Raw genomic sequence first — 25960 nt, 5'->3', positions numbered from 1 at the left:
TTACATTTAGTTTTCTCTTTATCATTAGACTCAAGACTCCACTCTGTCTTAGAAAAGCACAAAATTCACATAACCTTACAGCGCAAAGACAGCTGCAGAAAGGCCAACTGTTACCTCTACCTAGTCTGGGATAATGTCCAGTGCTTTCAGAGATTAAATATTCAACAGATTTTGACACCTCATGCAAACAAATATGGTGTTATCCCCGAATGAACTTTTGAACTGATGTCCCCGAGACTAGCTCCAAAAATATGTATCTCTAGATAGCATCCAATATTTAGTCTAACTCATCTTTAACTATTGTTCTTGGCACTTTCAAGACAAATACATCCATCATAAGAAAAAGCAACTGGTTGCTTTTTCCATTTCATCAAAGTTTTGTCCCATGCAATTGCCCAACTCAAGATGGAATTCCAACAGCCAAAGTGTATTGTAAACACATCATGGTTCACATGTACATTTATTTCTAATCAACTCTTTAGAATGGGCAATAGGACTACTTCTGATAACTAAAACCATATCGATCAGTTATAGAACATTGTTTAAGTGAAGAGTATTTCTAATCAAGTTAATCAGAACACATTGAAACTCTGTGGCATCACTTAACTAGTGCTCTCAGAACTTGGCATTCCCTTTGTCCGAAATCTTGATCCATTTGAACACTGTCCAGAGGAATCAAAGCAATTTTTCCCTTAATATTTCAGTCATTCAGCTGTCAGAAAGAGAGCAAGAACCAGTATGGAGGAGAGATATGCATCCTGTAAGGTCAACATAGCCACCGGAGGGTGTTCTTGCACCTGCCTGGCCCCTTGTCCAGGCCAAGACTGTGACTCCACTGAGCAGAGGCTGAGCAGAGAGACAAAGGAAATCCAGTGTTTTTATGAGTCTTTGAGGTTAAAGTGTAGAGTCTCACTTCCTTCACACAGTTTGTAAGACACTGTATTATTTTAAGACATTTACGAAATGAAACAAAAAGTTAAAACGGTAGCTCTCTATTTGATTGGTACATAAGGCAGCTGTCCTTTGTTACTTCGCCCTGGAAGAGAAAGAGCAAAAGGAATTAGTGTCAATACAGCACAATACACAGATATATTCAAATATAAGCTAATAGTGTATGTTCATGCTAAAACAAACTCGGCATGAAAACAAAGCAAGAATGATTACTGCCACTATTCTCTAAAGACCTTGGTAATTACCAGTTGTCACATTCAATAACAACTTTTGTTAATGGGTATTGTTTTTTACCTTTATTTAACTAGGCAAGTCAGTTAAGAACAAATTCTTATTTTGCCCTGCCCGTTCTGCATTCTGCCCGTTCTGTCGTTCTGGGGCAGAACAACAGATTTGTACCTTGTCAGCTAGGGGATTCGAACTTGCAACCTTTCGGTTACTAGCCCAATGCTCGAACCACTAGGCTACCCTGCCGCCCCAGCTTTGAAGACTGATTGGCTATTGAAGATGGTGTGTAGCACCTCTACCACACCATTGTCTTGGTGTCCATGATTTATAATCTCTATTGTCTTCCCTACTGGGTGCCATAAAACCACAGAATGGCTCTTAATGGCATTTTTGTTTGTTTCAGTCTCCTGTGCTACAAATATCAAGTCCCTTAAATCCATAATTTGCCATATGTGTTATATGCTGACCTACTGACAGTAATACATCCCCTGAGCAATGCAAGAAATTATTCTTATGTAATTATAGTTGTTGTATAATGTGATGACAGCAAGGTGATATGCCCTGGAATTAGACAACTATATGCCCAACTATTATTGAGTTGGATAGGCAGATTTTTACATGACACAATTGAGAAGTTATGTTGGCAAACTACTGAGACGTAAATAACCTTGAGTACAAGTCTAAACCCTACTCCCTTAAATGACAGAGTACTCCCACATGAACTCAGCTGACCTTGTACAATCAGCAGCTAATATCAGACGGTACAATACTGATCTCACAATGGACCAGATACAACACATCCTATTCCATTCACATTAGACACAATGGGAAATGTCCACACACCCCTATGTGCACTTCATTGTCCCGTCCCTGTTGTTTTTCCATACATTGCTGAGAGTGACAGACAGCAGGTTAAGATTTAGGAGACACACTTCATTGTAGTCACCCTAAATAACCTAATACAGGCAGTAGGCTGGGCAAGCGGCTGTTACCCCCCTCCCTCGCCCCACCAGCAGACATGTCAGCACCCTGTTCCAAATCCTGGCATGACTTCACAGAGTTTGTCCCCCCTCCTAGTGTTAGAGTCACAGGGTTAGCTGGGCCAGTCAGCTGAGGCCTGTGCTCCACAGAGAGACATTGGCAGGCAGGCAGGCAGGCAGGCAGGCAGGCAGGGGATACCCAGGCTGTTCTTTTCCTGCCACTGTGGGGCTCATCTGGCACACCAGGCCATGAGCACAGCTTAGACCCCTGCCATGCATATCCAAAACAATCACCTCGTGTGACCCCCATGTGATAAAAAGGTGGCATTTAAAGAAACAGTAGTTTCCCTATGAGCAGCTGATGCTACATTGTATAGCTGGTGGATGTTTTATCCTGTCAGATATTAGTAGTGTAATACCTTTATATCTAACCAGTGCAGTTAATAGTTTGTTGCATTATGAACAGCATCATCCTTACTTTGATCACTGTCATTGTGAAAATGATATTTCTTCCCTCTGTGCATCTACAGTTCAACATACCTCTGAGATTAGCGTTTGAGGATAACTCTTTATACAGTAGGAGTGGATTACTGTCTATTCCCAGTGTATGATATGTTGACTGGCCTGCACTGTACACAGGATTATAAAATAATATCTCTGATCCATTCAGTGTCAAAGAGGGAAGTCCTTTCAAGTTTGAGCATATCTTCCTGTGTTCTCCTCATTTCTTCTCAAGCAAATCCTAACCTTTCAGGAGTCCAGATACAAACATTCCCTCCCTCATTGTTGACCCAAGCTATTTCTTTATCTGTATTGACACTAGCGTTATTTATCGATGAGACTTCTTTCTGCCTTACATTATAATGTCCTCACATAGGCTAGTCCTATTCATCCAATTTATAGACTGAAGTGTGAAAACATTGTGAACTTGGCACCAAGACAAGACAAGTCTTGGTGCCAGGAGAAAACATTTCAGAAGTACTGTACTAGGAGGTGTGAAGAGATGTAGCTACATTGCACTTACATGTACATGGGTTGTAGTTGCAAATGGGATGTCTTCTGAGGCCCTTGATAACCGTAGGAGTCGAACCCTCCTATAAAATCAACTGGAGACAAAGAAAAAGAGGATATCTGGTTACTGTGAGATCAAACAAAGGCTTGTGTGTGTGTGTGCTTCTGTATGTGTGTGTGTGTGTGTGTGTGTGTGTGTGTGTGTGTGTGTGCGTGTGTGTGGGTGTGTGTGTGTGTGTGTGTGTGTGTGTGTGTGTGTGTGGTGTGTGTGTGTGCTTCTGTGTGTGAGTGTGAGTGCGTGTGTGTGTGCTTCTGTGTCTCTAAATAAGCGTGTGCCTGCTTGGGCCTGTGATAATCCCAGGCAGTAGATAATCAGTGTCTGGACCATCTATAGGCTGGGTATTGGTGATATCCACAGTGGAGCCATGCTTCAGATCACACAGAATACAAACTGGACAGGATTAGGGCCCAGCCCTCCACAGAGGCCTGCCAGCAGTTTCAAGCCCCAGCAGGTCTGGGTATCTGGGCCTAACACAAAAAGACGGATGTACTAAAGCCTCTGATAAGATCCGATGTCTTAATGCATCCAAGTCTGTCTCTAAGACAAACGAAACACTGAGATAAGACTGATTAGCTGATGAGTGCCCCCTTCCTTCCCTACTGCCATGAATGGGAGGTGATGGAAGGTTTGGCATTATCATCATTATAATGGTACATTTAGGGGATGTTCACCAAAAGCTCTAAATCCTTGTTGGCCCTCATTATAGGCATTAACCTGTGTACTCTGATCAGGCTTATCAGAGGACCTGCAGCGATAAGACAGAAAGTGTACAATTTAAGATCTGGAGACTGGCCACATCTCAATCAGGCAGTTTCAACAAAATGCTAACTCGAAAGCTTGGGACTTTATAAGGTTCTATCTGCATTTTTATCAAAATGTTGTTATTGACATACCCTTATTCTGTTCAATTGTCTCTACACATATAGTACTCTAAATACCCCAATTCATGTTATTAAGTTCAAAAGAGTACAAGATAAAAATTGCTGACATCATTCAAACCGATGATGGTTTGGAACTTTAAAGCCAATTACCTCAGAATCACCTTTTTGCAGATAGAACCTTATAGTCCCAAGCTATCGTACTGTATGAAGGATACAATAAAGGTCAAGGCTTCGCACCACATCCTCTTAAAAAAAAGGTTGTTTATTTAGTTTCAGTAAACGTAGCTTCAGCACCTAAGCGTATATGTTCTGTATTGTTCTGCAGAGTAAATGCTAATATGTAGCCCACAAGCAAACCATTATGTGTTTAATAAAAAAGCTATTTTCATATTTTCCTTTTGATGGAGGGAATAATGTTTGTGCATAATGCCCTAATGGTTAAATGCCTGCCGGCTACTTATGTTTACCATGCTAATATGAAAAAAGAAGCTCATTTGGTGACGAAACTAAAACAGATGTGCTAATGGTTAAAAACACTTAAGGTGGATTATAACAGTTAGTATATCCATACCAAAAGCCCTGAAGGATGCCAGTAAAACACTATTAGCATTCTGCATTCAAAATAAACAGCCACCCCCTGCCCCCAAAGATATAGGCACATAATGATCGTGCTTTTTTAGTAGGCCTTATAAGATATAGGGGAAGGTATGATGGCAGTATTGTTAAGAATAGCGGTCAGCACGACTTGGTCTATGTCTCCAAATTGTTTTGTCTTAAGCAGCCACAACAAGTTGGTATGACAAAGCAGTGGCACGCTGACCCTGAATGCAAATCCGACAGAGGAAGCTGTATTCTCATTTACTTGTTATAAATGCAAAAAAAGTACTTCTAGCACCTTGATTCCCTCCCTCTTCTTCATTCTCTCTCTCCTCCTCTCTTGGAGACTAAATCATTTTAAATACTGTCCTTTCTTTTAAATGGACCCTGGGATATTACCCTTGATAGTAACTGTAATTACGGAGTGAGCGTGTTGATTGGTTTTAGCTGTTCATTACCTTCTCTGAGGTGCTTCATGTACTATATTAATTGGAGCTGTAATTGCCAATACAGCTCCCAGATCAGTGTTTCCTCATGTCCCAGGGATCAAACCATCAATACCATTCTCATTCACTGGAGGATATGAACACTGTTGGATAATATTATTCCTTTGTGTTGGGCAAATTAAACAGTGTCTCTCAGCAATAATTTCATGCAGGACATCAAACCTCCTCTGTCACATTGCAAATATAGTATTATCCTTCATGGGCTTTTTCCAGGTACTTTAAATTTCAACTCTGGAATACATCAAATACATCAATGAGATTGTCAAGTGCAAATTCCAATTAAAGCTTCATTTCCCCTGAAGGGCACATTTCTAACAGCCATTATTGAGTGGCAAATAGAACCTGCTCTTAATTTGGACCCAAATGACTTTTATCATAACAATGCCTGAGGGAATCCTTTACTTATTCAAGATGGGCTCTTTAATATTTCAAATTGAGGTACTCCCCATTTTTTGGTAGGGAGGGATACATTTGGGCTCAAAAGACAGGAAAGCTATGTCTGGAGATGTTCTTTTAGAGAGAGAGCGCTGTGGTCTGATAGGCAATCTCAGGTAGCTGAGAGACTCACATTCGGTTGTGGTCATGGTTCAGCACTCTTGCCTGCCTTTTGCCTCTCTCACAGTGGCTCCAGCACAGCCAGGAGAAGCGCTGCATTTTTTTTTACACTCAGATTCCCATGCTAAATGTAGAGGAAATAGTCTACTAAGCGCTGCATCCCTTATTTCACTCAATCTTTTTCTAGCCTGGGGGGAGCAACCACACTGCACACACTATGAATCTCTTAGTTATGTCTCTCATAATAGCTCCCATATAAAATGTACTGTCTGTACATTGAAGCTGTTATGGGAAACATTACCATGTTATCAGACTTCTTCAATTATATTAAAATCATGCCATAGGAAGAATCTGCATTGTTGACATGTAAGTACAATGTTCTGTTGCGACCACACTAACCAGCAGTCAGGTATCATTTCAGTACATTTGGATAAGTCTTTTCAACCTACCAACCACCAACAGTATTGTGCTGGGACCTAGGGGAGGCGAGCAATCTTAATAAAGGCTTGCTGTACCAACCATACAGTCAATTTTAATAACTATAATTATAAAAATTGAATTAATGCAGTGAAAAAAAATCCCAAACGACAGAAAAGGCATGTAGAGACGCCTCATGTGACCTCCTCCCTCTCTATACTTCTCTCTCTATCCCCTCATCTTCCTGCTTTCTCTTTATGTCTGTTGCTTGGTGATGAATGTTGCAAATGGAGAGAATGCAAGAGAGATCGCTAGAACAAAAATGGTATTGATCTAGTGTGCCGGGGTAGTTGGCAAATGCATTCTTTCCAACACATACTATGTTTACAAAGCAAGACTGGTAACAAGGAGAAGTCGCACATGTATTGCGGCAATCAATATCAATTATAAATGACAATAACACAAAAACAAATTCTTGTCCCAATATAACTTTTGTAAAAAATGAGGCAGTGGCCAAAGAGAATAATTCATGCATCTTGGAACAAGGCGATTTTATTGGGTCTGTGCTGCAATGTTTTCTGAATTTAACAAATGAGGACATTTCCCACACTTTCCTTTAAGGCTAGGATCCACAAGCGGCTGGGCCTGGGATCAATAAAATGAATTGTTTAAATCCAGCAACATCTAAATCCAAATGTTTGCTGGAGCATTAAACTTGGCTAAATTTAAAGATCCGACCAGATGAGGAATGTACATGCCAATGCCCAGTTATTAGAGTAAATAAATTACTCTGTAAACACAGGAATACAGGGTTTAAAAGGGTTCTTCAGCTGTCCCCATAGGAGAACCCATTTGGGTTCCATGTAGAACCATTTTTGGTTCCAGGTAGAACCCTTTTGGGTTCCATGTAGAATCCTCTGTGGAAAGGGTTCTACATGAAACCAAAAAAGATTCTTCAAAGGGTTCTCCTATGGGGACAGCCAATGAACCCTTTTAGGTTCTAGATAGCACCTTTTTCTCTAAGAGTGTAGCTGGATGTAAACTCTTTAGTTATTATATCATGGAGCGAGTCCAGGAAGATGGCTCATTACTGTTATGTGATTGGTCAAGTAACGCTTATGAATAAAATATGTGTTTCACTAAGGCACGTGAGGTGAGATGGAACTTTTAAAATTGGCTGAGTCATCATTATAACAAGCAAAGGGAAATTATACACCATAAAATGTGTGACTGTAGGAATCAGCCATATTTCTCATAGATCTACCATATTAATTGAAAGGCAATACTCACAGCTGTCTTCCTCTTCTGAGATTAGCTTCACCACATAACAGGCATAGATGAACCCAACAAGCTGAAAAAGAGAAATGGGGAAAAGTAATCAAATACATTTTCTGCAGAGTTGTGACATTTTACAGTGAAAAGGGGACCAATTAGAATAGCACAATCAGTGAAGGAAACATAGATGTTTGTGTCCATGCCCTCAAGAGATGAAGAGAGCTACACAAACTTATTGGTGGGAAAACATGAGCCACCACTGAGAAAAAGTAGAAAATGATTGAGAGATCAAAAGAGCATCTCCATGTGGAAAACATTCTGTGTTGAGGAAACAGGTGTTAGTACAGCGTCTAGTGTATCGCACTGCTCTATGAAATGGGTCATATAGAGATGTTGAAGAGACACTGAAAAACAGAGGCACATACAAAATGTTCCAAAAAAGAAACCCTGCATCGTCAATGGGGTGAAAAACATGGTTTAAGAGACATTTCACAAATAGTGATTATATATATACATAGATTTATTTTTTGAACAGAAAGGCTGCGGTTCCGGATTTTCTGGAAACCCGATCTGCAGTGGCTAAAGATATAGAGATTTCTGCGCATCTTCAGGGATTTTTTTTTGTAGCTGCTGCCTACATGAACTCAGCAAAAAAATAAACGTCCCTTTTTCAGGACCCTGTATTTCAAAGATAATTTGTAAAAATCCAAATAACTCACAGATCTTCATTGTAAAGGGTTTAAACACTGTTTCCCATGCTTGTTCAATGAACCATAAACAATTAATGAGCATGCACCTGTGGAACAGTCGTTAAGACACTAACAGCTTACAGACAGTAGGCAATTAAGGTCACAGTTATGAAAACTTAGAACACTAAAGAGGCCTTTCTACAGACTCTGAAAAACACCAAAAGAAAGATGCCCAGGGTCCCTGCTCATCTGCGTGAACGTGCCTTAGGCATGCTGCAAGGAGGCATGAGGACTGCAATGTGGCCAGGGCAATACATTGCAATGTCCGTACTGTGAGACGCCTAAGACAGGGCTACAGGGAGACAGGACGGACAGCTGATCGTCCTCACAGTGGCAGACCACGTGTAACAACACTTGCACAGGATCAGTACATCCGAACATCACACCTGCGGGACAGGTACAGAATGGCAACAACAACTGCCCGAGTTACACCAGGAACGTACAATTCCTCCATCAGTGCTCAGACTGTCCACAATAGGCTGAGAAAGGCTGGACTGAGGGCTTGTAGGCCTGTTGTAAGGCAGGTTCTCACCAGACATCATCGGCAACAACGTCGCCTATTGGCACAAACCCACCGTTGCTGGACCAGACAGAACTTGCAAAAAGTGCTCTTCACTGACGAGTCGTGGTTTTGTCTCACCAGGGGTGATGGTTGGATTCACGTTTATCGTCGAAGGAATGAGCGTTACACCGAGGCCTGTACTCTGGAGCGGGATCGATTTGGAGGAGGAGGGTCCATCATGGTCTGGGGCGGTGTGTCACAGCATCATCAGACTGAGCTTGTTGTCATTGCAGGCAATCTCAACGCTGTGCGTTACAGGGAAGACATCCTCCTCCCTCATGTGGTACCCTTCCTGCAGGCTCATCCTGACATGACCCTCCAGCATGACAATGCCATCAGCCATACTGCTCATTCTGTGCGTGATTTCCTGCAAGACAGGAATGTTAGTGTTCTGCCATGGCCAGCGAAGAGCCCGGATCTCAATCCCATTGAGCACGTCTGGGACCTGTTGGACCGGACGGTCAGGGCTAGGGCCATTCCCCCCAGAAATGTCCGGGAACTTGCAGGTGCCTTGGTGGAAGAGTGGGGTAACATCTCACAGCAAGAACTGGAAAATCTGGTGCAGTCCATGAGGAGGAACTGCACTGCAGGACTTAATGCAGCTGGTGGCCACACCTGATACTGACTGTTACTTTTGATTTTGACCCCCCCCTTTGTTCAGGGACACATTATTCCATTTCTGTTAGTCACATGTCTGTGGAACTTGTTCAGTTTATGTCTCAGTTGTTGAATCTTGTTGTGTTCATACAAATATTTACACATGTTAAGTTTGCTGAAAATAAACACAGTTGACAGTGACAAAACGTTTCTTTTTTTGCTGAGTTTAGCTGTTCCGCTGCCTCTTCTCCTTCCTTGATCGGCGATGAACGTCTTTGTCTGGTGTAGCCTACAAAAATGTATGTTGTACACAAAGGACATGGTCGACATGTTCCAACTACTGCATTCCATGCCTCAGTAGGCTATTAGGCATAAGCACAATTCCATTTTCTTTTTTCAGGAAGGGAGTTAGTCTACATGCAGCTACTTACATGTTCTACACAAAAGACATGATCAACATGTTCGTACAAACTCGCAGATTGTCATTTGCCCCAATGCAAAACTCAAGTGGGGAGTTACATGCAGCTATCTAGGCAGCATATCAAATTCAAGCAAGACACAGACACACAGTCTAATTAGTGATTTAATATTCTTTTTTAAGCATACAAACATTGGCTAAGCAGGAGGCAGACAGGCAGTCAAAGTATCAGTGTTATTTTTCAGCAACTCTGGCTAGTGGCTACGATATGGCAGCAACTATAAAGATTAGCCTATATCACAGAAAATGCAGATTGTTTTTACACCAATGCAATGAGTAGGGTCTGCGTACTGCTTCTGCAACTGCAATATCTGTTACAACAGACAGAGAAGTTTGTAGCCTTCATAATGGCCTTGAATGTTTGTTCAAATCGCCTCAGGGTTTTTATTCCAGCTCTTCAGAAATATGAGGCAGAGACACTGGCTATATCATCATGGTTCAGAAGAGGGTGGGTAAAGAGAGAAATGTGAATGGAGGTGGAGTGTGAGCAGCAGCTACGTAGAAAAAATGTGTGTGTAAATTAACACATGTGCAGAACGCGATCCGGATTGGTAGCTTTGAGAAATACGTTTCCAGAGGGGGGGACGAAACCTCCGTATTCGCAGCCACGGCCTAAAAAAAATAAAATGGTCGTTATCAAATAATGTCGGCATGGCGGTTCTTAATGAACTGTATTTAAAATGTGTCACCTAATATGAAGATTTTGTGGATTAAGTATAACAATAGAAATCCAGGGGAACATAGGAACATAGGAAATCTAATAGGAGGCTTATCCAGAGAGAAATACAGTAGAATACTAGATATCCCTGCTCTAGGCACTAATAAAACCCAGAACACAACAATATTACTCTCTTCCCCCGCTCCTCCTTAGGCCTGTAATTTCATAGGCCAGTGATTGGAGGTCTCTGATTGGATTGGGCGATAGGGAAGCTGGGGTTTTGACTGTGGTCAGTGTGTGGAGAGGAATGGACATTCTCAATGTCACAGAGGATTCAGTCAGACAGGAGGCCAGGCACGAGACAGTACTGTAGACAGCCATGGGGATAATGGGTGTGCCGTCCTCATATTCAGGCATTGTTTGGAGTCTAAGGACACAGTTGCAAATCTGAGCAACCCCAGATTTAAGATTCTGGGAATACCTCAAGGTCTCGCTCTCATTTACTCTGAATAATGTGCCCGCCCCACAGTCTGTCTCTGCAGTAGGCTGGGAGCACAGGCCAACACTCGCACAGACACTAGTCACACACAATGCCAGCCCCGCCACACACACAACACACTGCACACTTTACCCATCAGGAGCACTGAGGAGGTGAGACAAAGGAGCTGTTTTTGTTTGCTGCATGATTACCAGACAGAAAAAACAACACACACACACACACACACACACACACACACACACACACACACACACACACACACACACACACACACACACACACACAGCTCCTCTGATTAGACAAAGGTATCTCGTTTAGAACCATGTCACAGGGTGTAAACCTAATTTGTCTCCTGTAAATAAACCTGGGTATTCTTATGATAAAGGCTCCTTTATACACAAGCTGTTTTACTCCGTAGGAAAATTCCACTGTGAAGATGATTATTGACGGTTGGTTAAAATTTGACTCTATAAATCTGAATAATACATGCAGAGTTTCTGAGAAAACCATTCATAATTGAGAATAATTCTGGAAGCATGATTGCGCTCAACGCAAGCATTATAAACAGACACACAACACAGCCATTCTCTATTGTTTAGGCGAGAGTCAGTGAGACACACATCTGTACTACATTCATAACCATCACTTTTAAAGGAAGCTTTGTCCAGTTGACTTTGGATATGACTGATTGTGTTACTGTTCAAAGACTGATTGAATCAGGAGCCTTATAAATGAACAGACACAGTCTCCTCTGTTGTGCAGCTGACAGCCATGACACTGTGTGTCCTCCACGACACTGAGTAAGTGACATGTTTTGCACTGGTGGGATACTGTTTGCATGTTGGCCTTATTATAGTCGGAGGGTGCTGTTGTATGGATGGATCACATGCAAATCACTGCCCAAAGGTCAAGGAGTGTTGAGGCTGAGACAGAGGACACTCCACTTTCAATTGTGCAGCACTTATGAAATTCAACTGACAAGACAATGCGATGTACTGTTGGAGGAGTGTTTTCAGAACCGGCCCATTCATTTAGAATGTACCAATTCAGTCAGGGAACAATTGACTAAACATTCTCTACAGTAAACATCATTGAAAATATATATATTCTTTGTTGTCAAAAATGGGTTTCATATTGATTGTTTGACATCAGAATCATACAGTGGGGTATTGCATTTTGGATACTGTGCCAAGTCTAGTGCTGTGAACATGACGCTGCTTGTGTAAAAATCCTGGAACCTAGCCTAGTAAAACCTCACATTTTATTAATACTCAGATATTTTATTTCACCCTCGAATATTAGAGCTCGGCAGGGAAAATGCAACTTCAAAATTCCCTCATAGAGTAATTGATGTGGATGTAATTTCCCAGCTAACCTATCTCCTCATAAAAAATGGTGTGAAATCACATAGTTTAATCCATTTCCTGGTGTTGTGTGGCATCACTCAACCTATTTCTGTTTCAGCATAGACTCCCATTTCAAACTGTGTGCGGCTCAGCTTGTGCATAAGGTAATTCACATGTCCTTGACTCTATCCTCCTGCGTTCCCTGGCCCGCTGCGGGTAGCCTTGGTCCTTCCCGTTTATAAACTGGGCCGGAGCTGCTTAACATGCCAACAACTGGTCATTGGCAGTTGACAGCTTTCACCATCAAACAACCTTTTAGTGGAACCTTAGCTTTTTACTGGGGTTGCATCGCCAGGAAATGGAAGCAAGCTACAACATGTCATCAAGGCTAAACATCTAAGTACATTGACTCCATCAAATCTTTTAAATAGGACAACTGTTGGCATACAGACTCTTGTAAAACCAGACCTGGCTTAGGGAAGTGCTGATTGTATATGTGAGGCATTTACAGAGTGTACTAAGGGTCTGATGTGTGTTTTATTACTCATCACAATAAAGCCAAGTGGCATTTCAGCAGTTCCTATAAAACAAGGCTTTCTGTTTGCCACAAATCAGAGATGTTGGGGGTAAATGCTGTGGATGGCAGACTGATGCATCACTCTAAATGAGGCCCTGCACACACTGTGTAATACAGCACAGAAAGATTGAGGACAAGCGAAAGCCTCGCTGAAATGTTTCCCTAGTATTTAACCCCATACTGAGAACAAAAGACTGGAGAACATTTGGAAAATGGGCTCTGAGCAAATGTATTCATGATAATTCAATGATGGCCAAGCATCACCCCACACATCCACAACCATCAAAGACATTTCATCTGCACAGTACGCAGTAAGAACCCAGTATTATTACTAGCCAACATTTTCCAAAGCTACTTTGTGTTATTCTAATATATGACTATACTCATTAGTGTATTTACAAGTGAATTTCCCCTGGTGTATGTTTTTATACATTGATACATCAGTGAATCATCGTTTGACAGTTAAAATCCTTAGAAAATAAGAGATTGAAGAATTCATTAGCTTTCATGTAATGTAGACAAAGGGCTGACTTTCATCTGTGAGCTGGGACCATTCTTTGGGTCTAATCCAAATAAACCTCTGTGTCTTTAGTAATCTGCCACCCTTAGAGCAGAAACCAATTCAGTTGTCTTCATTCTAACCCTCCTTGGGGGACCTACATACACCCAGCTCTTCATCTGAATTAGTCTCCCTACGGCGGAGGGAGGGGCTCCACAGCAAAGACCCCCTGAGCTTGTGCTGTGTGAGTTCCACATTGGCATTGGTCTTGTTCGGTTGCTAAATTAACCTTTTACTTCCTTAATCATGGCCAAGGGCCAAGCTCATTGACTTCTCTATTGAGCCTTCAGCTGGTGGGCATCTTTTTTTAAGAGAGGAAGTAAAGAGGTCAAATGATAGATGTATATACTGTAGGTTGTAGTGTATAACATTTTACATAATGGATGTGGATAGAGTGTGAATCCTAATGGCACCCTATTCCATATAGTGTACTACTTTTGTTCAGCTTCTGATCAAAAGTAGTGCACGATATAGGGAATAGGGTTCCATTTGGGATGCAGATAAACTCCTTTCCTCATTTGTGTCATTAGAAATACATTTTGGAATCAATACAATTGGTTAATTAATCACATGCATTTAACTGAAAATGTGTCAAGTCAAAATTCGAATGAGAATGCATAAAATGTCACCGCTGTCCAATAAATTCTACCAACTTTCTTGCTGAATCATAAATGCTTTCAAACAAGTTTACCTCTTATATCAATGGCCACAGTTTGCCAGAAAGAGGATGACAGGATGAATACAAAATAAACTCGCCTGAAAGAGTTTTGAGAAATTGAAACATTAAATATTTCAAGTAAGGACATAACTCACACACACAGTAAAGAGAGATTCCACCAAACCAGACCATTCTGTCGAGGTGCATTTTTATCTGATTGGTATGTACAAGAAACCCTAAACTATTCCGTTTTTTACTCTCAACCAAGCCTGATGGTCACTACTCAAAGCTGTATGTGGGGAAACATGTATCTTGGCCTGTACCCCAGACAAATTCCAAGCCAAATGTGTGCTTTGGAAAACAGCATATAACACAAATGAAAGTAATATGTCTAAGCAACAGGCAATCAATATTAAGCCGCTAGGTTAAAAATTCATTAATATGAAGGATTATTCAACATTTAGTCTGAATCTCTTGAGCAAACATGGTAATGGGTTATGCATCTTTAGCAGAATCACTGAATGTTGAAATAGTACGTGGTTTAAACACATCTCTCTCTACTGAAAGGTCATATTTATTAAGTCATTCCCTAAAGCAATTATTCATAATGATCTTTAATGATGTTATATGCCATGTTTGTTAGCCCTACTATTTCTAGAGAATCCAAAGAGATAACAATCAATCAATGCATTGTACCAGGAGAGAGCTATTTTACTTCAGGATAGCTGTTGCACAGTCTCAGTGGTACCAAACCAAATGATCAGATATAAGGCAGAAGGCTTTGCTTCCTCTGAGATTACTGTGATTCTCCAACTACACACATCAGACCCAATTTTCCACTTTCACAATTGTGAAGGCACTTAACTGTTGGGGAGAATGAGTCGCTTTTTGACATGGCAGTGTAACAGCACAATAAACACATGGTTGGTGCTTTCCTCCCACTCTCTTCAAGCACACAGAGATGTTTGTGAAGTGTTTGACAATGGTTCCCCTCATGCAGTTTCCCATCTCCTTTATACGTCTGAGACAGACATTAAAAGTCCAAACATACCATACCAGGCCAAACATACCATGGCCAAATAGGACTGAATACAGAAATCGCTTCCTTTATCGCATGCCTTTATCGTTTGCTGTGCACTCCAGTTGGCAAAGAGACAATATTGAAACAGGAATAGGCTGGTTACGTGACATGGTTGTTGCATGTATGTTGACTGACAGAAGGTTGCGGTGGAATGACCTTTACTGGGTTTGCACCGGTTGGTAACTCACACAGAAGAGGACTATTTGTTCTCATTTTCACTGGTCATGGTTACAGGGACGGGCAACTGGATGCACCGTCCCCCTTTTGTAGGTGCACTGACCAATTTCAACAACACATTTTAGAACTCAGTCGAGGTCTCAACTTACTGTTGAGCGTTAGAATAATAATTGGAAATTTGGTTGTGCATCAGCAGTCACTTAATTATCCCATGTCTGCAATTGTTGGGGGATTGGTAAGTTAGTCTAGAGGCCAGCTAGAGTTCTGATTTTTTTGTGGCCCCCACCCCATAAAAGTTACCCATTCCTGATCTAGACCATTAAAGGTACATTCTATAATATCCTTCTACATTGATGCTGCTTCCACCCACACCCACACATGACTACAGTAATGAATTGATGGATGTGACCCAAGGTGGGTTAGATAATGTGCTTTACCTCTGGCAAAGCATCTCAAAATACACAACTCTGCTTAATTGGTTCTGGCCTTATTGGCTAACCTTATTGGCTTTGCAGAGATACTTTTCCATCACTTGACAATCATTATGTGGCCATTGTCCAGGCATTGATTGCTTGCTGTAAAAGCCAACTCTCTGAGTTTGGAGCAGAATTGCTCTTTGTTTACTATAATACATTCAGACATCTCTCCATTGATCTTGCCAAAAAACTGTTTGAATACCAACCCGGCATATGGCCCCTCTATAATGTACTGAGCCCTGAGAGCCTTCAGTAGATGCTTGCTCTGTATACTGAGCCTAAAGTCTCCAAATGAATGGCACGCCAGCTAATATCAGCCTGAGAAGATGGTAAAGCTACAGTAATGCTAGTTTTGACCTCAATATGTGCCTGAGTATCTGTGTATTTCTAATTGTAAAGTGTGATGCACCTATGTGAAGCTTGATAGCTTGTCTGACAACAGAAAAATCTATCTCACATCTTTCCCCTAAATAGGAGGGTGGAGAAAAATAAGCCATTTGGTGCTTAGCTTGCGTGACTTCTTGCTAATTGTTCCTGTGACCTCCCAAAGCCCTCAAGAAGTAATGGCTATTTTATAACACGTCAAATAACATAGGCAGGGTCAAATACCTTAACACTAAGCGGAATATCTTAACATAATGCTACAGTAAACATTAGGAACATGTTTATTCCCTAACTGTATCCCCAGAGAACATGTGCTTCCTGTAACTAGAGCTCCACAAAATACAGCCCATACAGTATCAACACACTGTATCTTCATCATACACATACAGTAATTCATACATCAAGGCTGTTTGCTATTCAGCCAAACACATTACAGTATATCCCTATTGTGACAGTGGAGAGCTTACAAATAATACACCCTTTATCAAAACATATGCGGCTGAGCTAAGCATCACCACAGCATGTCCTACATGTCACAATGATAGACAGCCATTTATTTTTACTCTGACGATGTTGTGTTGTGACCGAGGCTGTACACTGCTACTAACAGCGTCAGTGTCACTACAATGTTTGCCCAATGACGGCCGAGCCCCAGCAGCACCAGTGCAGTGCTATCTCTCCCCTTTGTACCCTGGTAATAATCAGCTCAGTGGGGTGGAGGCAGACTCATCATGTCCAGCTCTGTGATATGGACGTTGGGGGGGGGCTCTCGTCATTAAAGCAGCGGAATGAAACACTGTGCCCTCGCAGCTCGCGGGGTCCCATCAAGCACCGTCCCGTATCGTTTCTGACATTTGAAAAATAGGCGCCCGCCTTTTCGCCGCCAATCTCGCTCTCTCTCTGGCTTATCAGATGAGAAGCTCTGACACGTCAGAGATCCTGACAATATCAGCTCTCCTGTCACTGGGCCCAGGTCCACGCCGTTATTCCACAACAACAAGCCCTTCTCACAGAGAGAGGGCCAGGAAGAGGACAGGGGTGGGCCAGGAGAGAGAGACACAGAGAAACAGGCTTTGAATAAGAACAGAGAGAGAGAGAGATTGAAAGGGACCTGAGATTGATATTGAAGCCTCTCTGATAACAACGTTGTGAGCCAGACTGACGGGTGTCTGCTGAATGATTTGCTGAGCATGACTCTGTTTCAACACAACAATTAGTCTAAGATTGCAATTCTGTGCGGCCATGGTCTCTGTGTGGGTCTTTAGGGACTGACATGTAATGAGGCAAATTGATTCACTTCCCTCAGGGTGTTGGCCACTGTCAAAGCTGATTCATTTTACTCCAGGGGCTAAAGCATTCACTATTCACAGAACTGACAGCATAAAAAATAGCTTTCTATACATGCACAGGCATGAAACAAGTGCAGTCTTTGGGGAAGAAAAACAGATTGTCAAAAGATGTGGCAATTTGAGCAAAGCACCTATCCTGGCTAAATGAATTGGATTCATCTATCACTGTGGCCTTTGCTTTTTGTTTAATTCGTATACTTCGAGATTCAATCAGAGACTTGGAAGACTTGGAAGGCAAAGTGTTTTTCCTTCACCGGTGCATCAATGGAACAGATTCCTCCACCATGACTGATACCTCCTCCAATCCTCTTAAAATGACTTGACCAAATTGGCCTTAGTGTTTGCTTTATATTACCCAGAGCCCAGCCGCCAGGTCTTCAATAGTGACTTCTCTGCAGATACCCATCTTTCCATTCTGTTATCCGCGCCAGACATAGCTTTGAACAATAGCCATTGAAATGAACATCGGAGGCAGTGAGAGAGAGGGAGGTTCAGGTGCAGAATAGAAATGAATGTCTGAAGACAGAAAGACAAGGAGAGAGAGAGAGAGAATTTCTCATCCCATCATGACAGAAATGCCAAACCACAGGAAAATAAATTAAAATTAAAATGGTGGGCTCATATGGAGAATAAAACAAGCAAAGTATTTCCACTACTCTGTGAATAGATCACAGCAGTAAAGCAGCAAGGACATTGTTTAAACACTTGGAGGTCATGCTAATTAATCAACAGGGTAAATAATATTGCAAAGAGCTCGACTATTAACCAGGCAAATACTAAACAAGGGGGCTTTCACAGTGCCTGAGTGATGGGTGAATGTATTGTACGTATGGGTATGCCCTGCGTCCCTTTAATCTTGTAGCTAATGGACCCAGGCCTAAGCTCTTCTACAAACAATTACACTCACATTCAAAGACCCACTCTGAATACCTAACAAAATACACTGCAACAGTACTGTCAGAGGGCACTATGTAATTAAACAAGGTGTGATTCATTACAAGTGTCATTAAAAATATTCTCATAAGCACATCACCATAGCTATGTTTAATAGTCTCATTCATTAAAGTGTCTCTCCTGGCCGTGGGCTCAGAATACCTGTTGTCTGTCTGTACAGGTTAGAGGATGTGATGGAGGAGAAGAGGGGCCTGTGGACTCCAACAGCTGTCTCCTACAGTAAGAGCTGTCTCCTTCTGTGTGTGTGTGTGTGTGTGTGTGTGTGTGTGCGTGCGTGCGTGCGTGCGTGCGTGCGTGTGTTTGTGTGTGTGTGTCTGTGTGAGTCTGTGTGAGTTTGTGTGAGTCTATGAGATGTCACTCTGGATATGGGAGCATGGGCATAATTGTAAAGTTAACATTTGACAGTAAGTGGTACTAGCCAGGAGTTCAGCCTGCTACATATACTGTAGTCCTATGGCACCTGTCATAGGAATCACCCGTCAATGACAAGTTAGCTCTTCTGTACAGACCCAGTCCCCTTACGGCTCTATGAAGCTCTGCCTTTACTGTATATGTGCAACTTTTAGTAGCCGCTATACAGCAGCACTGTCTTGCATTGACTCTCACATTTCCTATCAGGGTTACTCTCACATTAAACCATGTCATTGTCCAAACGCAGTCAATGCACATGTTTTAAATAGAATAGTTAGTCATACCTTTAGAGCCTCATCCTTCCACAGCTAACAGCTTTGTTAGAGTGAACGGGGATCCTTTTCTGATTCATGACCTTCCACGACTGGCTGTTCTTAGAGAAATTGGCCGCGGACCTATGAGGCATCAGCCATGCTACTGTATGCCGGACACAGCTCATTTAGCCGCTCATCCAGCCATGTGAGCTGGCCGCCCCCCTCTCTCTCCCCCCTCTCTCTCCCCCAGGCTCTCCCCTAGACCCCAGTAGTGTGGTGGCGTTTGTTGGAGCCCTTCTCTGTGGCTCTGTGCACTGCCTTGCCGCTCTGCTTCTCTCTCTCTCTCCCAGTGTGAAGGAAGAACAGAGAAATCTGCCTGGCAACACAGCAACGTCTTCCTGCACATGATTGACAAGCAGCAGTTCTTATAGACAAAACAATTATCATAGTAGCAAAGCTAGTGAAAAAGCAGTTGGTTTTTCAGAGACCTACAGTATACTGTATTTGTTGGCATACAGTATTACTGTACTGTACATTTCCCTGGTAAACTGTGATGGCTTCTGTACAGTAACAGTTTTGTTTTCCACCATGATGCTATCTTCTCCTCAATGCTTACATCACGGTAATAGGTTCATGCAGCAGACGATGGTGCATAGCAAAATGGCCGGACCTCGCCACGGTGCGGTGGCCAAGGTGAGACGGAGGACATCTATAGTGTTAACCATCATCAGTGGTTCAACTCCCACTCAGTGCTGTGTGATTACACTCCCAGAGCATGGTGGACCACTGCTGAGCTGAAGAACACAGTCAAGAGTATGTTTACTGATATGAGATTCTCAGTACTTTTTCCTCCGATTCCCTCGGGAACATTAACACATTATCCATAGATAATAACATTCTAGGCTGGTGGGAACAAAGTGTAATTGTAGATGGGATGTGGAGGAAGAGCAGAGAGACACCACAGTTTCACTGAATCTCACAACCCCAGAGCTGAAAATAACATATGGTCCCTCAGCTAACTGCCATCTAACCCAACAGTCTCATGTTGACAGTGTCACAGTGACCCCACCGCAAACAGCTTGGGCTGGCTTTATTACACTACTCCGGTAAAAGGTCACTGCGCCAATAAACATCTTAATTATCTACCGTAGCTACCGGCCTGTCTGTCTGATGTTGATAGCAAAACAAAGTCCTTCCGAGTTTCAATCAGACAAAGACAAGGAGGACTGTAGGAGAGGAGAGAACAGTGGAGTAGTAACATAAAACGATCCTCCACTGATTCCAATTCTCTCTGTCTCATCCACTGCAGGCTTCTCATTACGACACAACTCTATTTAATTACTTTGAGATGGAGGCTTCCTCATGGTGTAATGATGCGTACAGCCATACTAATGTCTAGGCTGGTTGTAAATGAACGGATTAGGCCCCTACATCAATTCTCCGCTTTGAGGGAAACCTCATTAGCACAAGGTGCTGCTCTGTTGCTCTGATGTTAAAAAAGACAGTAATAGAAAAACAATGAGACTTAGGGAACAACGTCTTCCGTCATAGACGAGGTACATGTTAAAAAATGGTGGCTGCGTGCATGACAAGGAAATGACAGCACTCTCTCTGTGATGCTTCCTCTCTAATCCTTGTAATTATCTCTGTATGAGACCTGAGCAGGAAGAAAAGAAGGAGTTCATCATTTTGGTTCACACAAGGAGGCCCTTTCATTGTGGACCATTTTCATACATATTACTGAATTAGATTAACCCAGATTATTTTCATTAATAAATATGAGATAATTAATTATTACTCGGGTACTTTGTACCCTGTCAAATGACTGTACTTCAATGAAAGAAGAGGGACAACCAAAAGTTGCAGATCAATTTTGTTCTTGTCTGGCAGAAGGGGAAGGAGAGAAGAGAACAGGAGAAGAGAGGGAGGGTGCTTGTCTCTGCAGTTATCAGATCAAAGAGCCACTCATTCAGTTTGGGGGAAAGATAATGAACCAGTCATTTCTAGCCCTGAAATTCTCATGTGAGGAAACAAAGCCATTCATTATCCATCAGAGGTGCTGGGGAAAATTGACATTGTTGCCTCATGCTGCCAGACACAATTAAACAGTCTTCCATCCATGTCAAATGTCTGAGATAGGTGTGTGTTTTGGATGCTTATTGTGAATTTTTCTCAGCCCAATTTTGAAGTCTGTCGCTAAGACTTCAAGTGCCACCACACAAAGCCGCTTCCAGAGTATTGGGGGTAATTTGGCAAATTGATTCTAGATTCGTCCCAATGATTTCCACTAAGCTAATAAAAAGCTACTTAAAGACAACAACAATAAAAATGCATTATGGCAGCATTGGACAGGTATTATGGGAATACCGGTATGTGTAATGCTGTGCTAATGTTTGTATATGATTTGCATAATTTATAGTAGATGCTGGACACTGTGGCCAGGTCTGCAGACATTTGCTCATTGCTATCAGTCATACTGACAAAGCATGACACACCACTTCCCAAACGACTCCACTGAAGAGACTAGTGCTCTGAGAGGACCAAGAACAACTCTCAGCTCTAGCTTTTAGTTTATATAAGAGGGCATAACACACTTTGGCCATTAGTCTTAATATTCAACTTTTTTAAATGGATTTGGTCTCTCTCCAAGCACATTTTAGTATTTGAAATAAGATGGTTAAGCAATGACAAAAGTGATGTCGGTAGCAGTAAAAGATGGCACCGAAATATCAGAAAGAAGTATCAAACCATTGTAGTATTATTGGGCTCCATGCAGTCCTTTAAATCAGCCCTAGCTCCGCTCATTCGGCTAAAAGTTTCTGCTGACACAGACACCCGTCTTTCCCCTTCGATGTTTCAGGGAGAACTTAACTCAATCATTGTCATATTGATCCTGGCACCCGACATTCTCCTGACACCATGCCAGTGGAACAGCTCCTGTGTTTAGGAGACTAAGCGTTATTGAACTTGCAATAACTCCAACCATTTTCTACATAATATCTGACAGGTTCTAAGCATATTTCTCACTGGTGTTTGGAATTGTGTTATGTGTCCATTCTACTGTACCGCAAGAGAGATGGGATGAACAGGTGGTGGAATATACTGAAGACTCAATGCACAGACCTTGTTCGATGTTACTGTAATGCAATTGTACTACAGTAGACAAAGCATATGACTGGCGAAAGGGATATGATCATCCACCTTCTCCCGATTGTTCTTAATCAAAACAATCTAAACATAAAATGTAATTGTTTTTTAATTAAAAACAGTGGTTAGGAAAATCTATAAATGTTTGTTTCATCCTATCAAGTGTTAGGTTCATGACTAAAAAAGATTCCAATATGAAGAGTAAAATACATTGAGATCTAACTTATAAACCCGAGAAGTAGCCCTGAAATCCAATCCAAAGTAGGTTGCACAGTGTCAGTTGGGAGCTGATAGAGTTTGAGAATAGTTCTAAATCCAGGCAGATAAAGTATCGGTTGGTTAGCTGGGTAGAACACTCAGTCTTTAACACACTGGGGGAGAGAACATTTTCTCCTGGGATCTATCAATGGGGAACCTTGCCATGATCATTTACACAGCAGCAACACCCCACTCTTTTTCATTAACACATTCCCCTAATTACACGCCATACATTAAGTCATTATGCAATATACTGGTGCATTGTGGGAAATTCTCACTCACGCTGCGAGCCTGGGGACTATAATTACGAATGGCGGGAGAGAGAGAAAAAATAAAGATACATTGGGGACGGTTTCCCCCCCCCCCCCCACACACACACACACACACACCCACGCACCCACACACACGCGCACCCACACACACCCACCCACACACACACACACACCCACCCACCCACCCACCCACCCACACACACACGCGCACCCACACACACACACACACACACACACACACACACACACACACACACACATGCACCTACCCTCCCACCCACTCCCACCCACACACACACATGCACCTATCCACGCACCCACACCCACACACGCACACACACCCACACACACCCACGCACCCACACCCACACACACACATGCACCTACCTACCCACCCACACCCACCCACACACACACATGCACCCACCCACACACACACACACACACACACACACACGCACTGGAGGAGAACGGAGGGAAAACCAATCATCAATAAGGGAATTGCGTTTCCCTTGCTATCCCCCTGGGATGGCCCACTGCCAAGCCACTAAAAGCTGCCGCCAAGCCTAAGAGTTATTTTTCCCCTTGACTATTTTCTGCGTTATAATATTGCCGCAAGACCATTAGTCATTAAAGTAGTAGGCAGCTATTAATACGAGACAAAATAATGCAGCTCGGGTCTTGCTTGCCTGCTCGCTAAGCACTGCCTTATTAGGGTTGTGTTTCACATCACATTGGCATGTCTCAGCATTGATGACCGTGCACACGACTAACTCCTTCATCCATCATAACACAGGTAGACAGCCTCACTAAACTGAAACCAAGATGAACATTTCTGAGCAGAATGCCATGGTTCACCATAGCCCAAATATAAAAGCTTTTTCATGTGAAACAAGGTCACTGTACAGGGCATGTAGGACTTCAACAAAAAGAGTCCCACATGCCCAAAGCCTAGCGCTGTCCATCCCATTCCCATGCTGAGATGAGTGGAGATGAGAGGGAGGGTAGTGGGTAGCAGCCCGACACAAACATCCAGAGGCCTACTATACTTACAGCCAGGAGGATCTGCAGGGAGCTGTGGGCCACCTCCACATACTGGTACTCCAGCAGACAGCCTGCGATGCTGATGTAGCGGTGGTCCTCTGGGGCCCAGGACGGAGGAGGGGTGACCAGGGTCACCCTGCAGCCTGGTCCATTCTCCATCCACCAGGACCGGTGCATGGACATGTTGAAGGTCATGATCAGGTCACTGTCCTGCAGGCAGAAACAATAGAGAGAGCTATTTTATATACAGTAGAAATGATAGAAGTATTGAGGATAGCTACAATAGATGTTCTATTGTAGGTGTTTAGCTAAGTCCCGATTTCTTTAACCAGCCAGCGGTGGAGTCAGTGCAATTATGTGCCCAAGCTAATGCAAGATTACACATCTGTCTGCCAGTGATTTAACAGCGTAGGTCAATCACCCAGCGCTCCACAATATTGTAATCAAGATAAAATGTGTTCATTGGCATGGAACAATGGCTAAAAGGGTGAAAAACCTCCCCACTGTGACTTCTCTATGCTACCCCTTTCCTACTCTTTAAAAAGGGTGCATAGTCTGGAGGAGATTGAGATTCTTATTTAATTCAATGTGTATTTTACTTTCAACAATGAGCTCATTTCTGACATTTGTTTTTAAGAATCATCTTTCATTCTGAAGTGGGAAAAGCTTTGTACTACTGAACTTTGGCAGTATTTCATTATGAGTCAAGTTAAAAGCTTTGCTTAACATTTTGCAACACAATTATTTATTCTGCCTCTTTACCGGCATCTCAGAAGGCTATTAATTCTGAGCAGAACAAGAGTACACCGTGAGTAAAACTAAGCCAACATACATTTAGCTTTTGAATGCCATTTATTTTACAATCAACTGGCGGAAGAAATCCCATTTCTCAAATCTCAGCACTAGCAATCCAACTGCTGGCGTACAAAAAGCACTTATGACACCCCAGGTCATTTGAGTCAACGCCAGCTATCCAAGCTGAGGATAATTCTAGTGGGTATTGAGAGAGAAGTGTGCATGCACACATCCTAAATCCAACTATAACAAATGAAGAGGGAATAAAACAAAATCCATCCATCTCATAAATGGTACTTCTAGCTCCCAAACCTCTACCCGGTTCTTACGCCTACGAACGCATGACTGAATATATTCGATTCGCGCATTATCACCCTCTGCTCAATAGACTCCCTAAAGACCTGCATTTTCACAATTCTGAGCACTGCTTAAATCAGACAAGTGTGCCTTCCAGCCCAACATTTGCCATTGCCTGCTGCGCAGTGTATCGGTTATTTTAGCATAAAACCTTGGTATTTGGTACAGAGACAAGCATTCCCTTTCACCTACAAAGCCAAATAACACCACCCACTTGTCTTTCTTCCAAACAACACTTATCAACCAGCTCCCACTTTTCTTTCATCCAAACAACACTTATCAACCAACTCCCACTTTTCTTTCTTCCAAACAACACTATTCAACTAGCTCCCACTTTTCTTTCTTCCAAACAACACTTATCAACCAGCTCCCACTTTTCTTTCATCCAAACAACACTTATCAACCAACTCCCACTTTTCTTTCTTCTAAACAACACTTATCAACCAACTCCCACTTTTCTTTCATCCAAACAACACTTATCAACCAGCTCCCACTTTTCTTTCTTCTAAACAACACTTACCAACCAGCTCCCACTTTTCTTTCTTCCAAACAACACTATTTAACTAGCTCCCACTTTTCTTTCTTCCAAACAACACTATTCAACTAGCTCCCACTTTTCTTTCTTCTAAACAACACTTATCAACCAACTCCCACTTTTCTTTCATCCAAACAACACTATTCAACTAGCTCCCACTTTTCTTTCATCCAAACCACACTTATCAACCAGCTCCCACATTTCTTTCTTCCAAACAACACTTATTAACCAGCTACCACTAATCTTACTTCTAAACAACACTTATCAACCAGCTCCCCCTTATCTTTTCTCCTGCTCTCAGAATGAATCATCCAGGGGATT

At 42.3% G+C, this 25960-nt stretch overlaps 1 protein-coding gene across 1 annotated transcript in view; it reads right to left on the bottom strand.

Moving 5' to 3' along the window:
- Window positions 1–25960, bottom strand: part of LOC115174859 (sodium/potassium-transporting ATPase subunit beta-1-interacting protein 2) — a 187366-nt gene continuing 161406 nt past the window's right edge. The window contains exons 4-7 of the mRNA XM_029733811.1: window positions 23962–24162; window positions 7478–7538; window positions 3184–3265; window positions 1–1036 (exon numbers count right to left, since the gene is read on the bottom strand). Of these exons, the coding sequence (XP_029589671.1) occupies window positions 1027–1036; window positions 3184–3265; window positions 7478–7538; window positions 23962–24162 (354 nt within the window). The 3' untranslated portion in view covers window positions 1–1026. The remainder of the gene's footprint in view (window positions 1037–3183; window positions 3266–7477; window positions 7539–23961; window positions 24163–25960) is intronic.

The sequence above is a fragment of the Salmo trutta genome, chromosome 35 (genome assembly GCF_901001165.1).
Source record: "Salmo trutta chromosome 35, fSalTru1.1, whole genome shotgun sequence".
NCBI classification, from domain to species: Eukaryota; Metazoa; Chordata; class Actinopteri; order Salmoniformes; family Salmonidae; genus Salmo; species Salmo trutta.
Note: the sequence above shows the minus strand (reverse complement) of the source record. Positions and strands in the feature narration are given on the sequence as shown.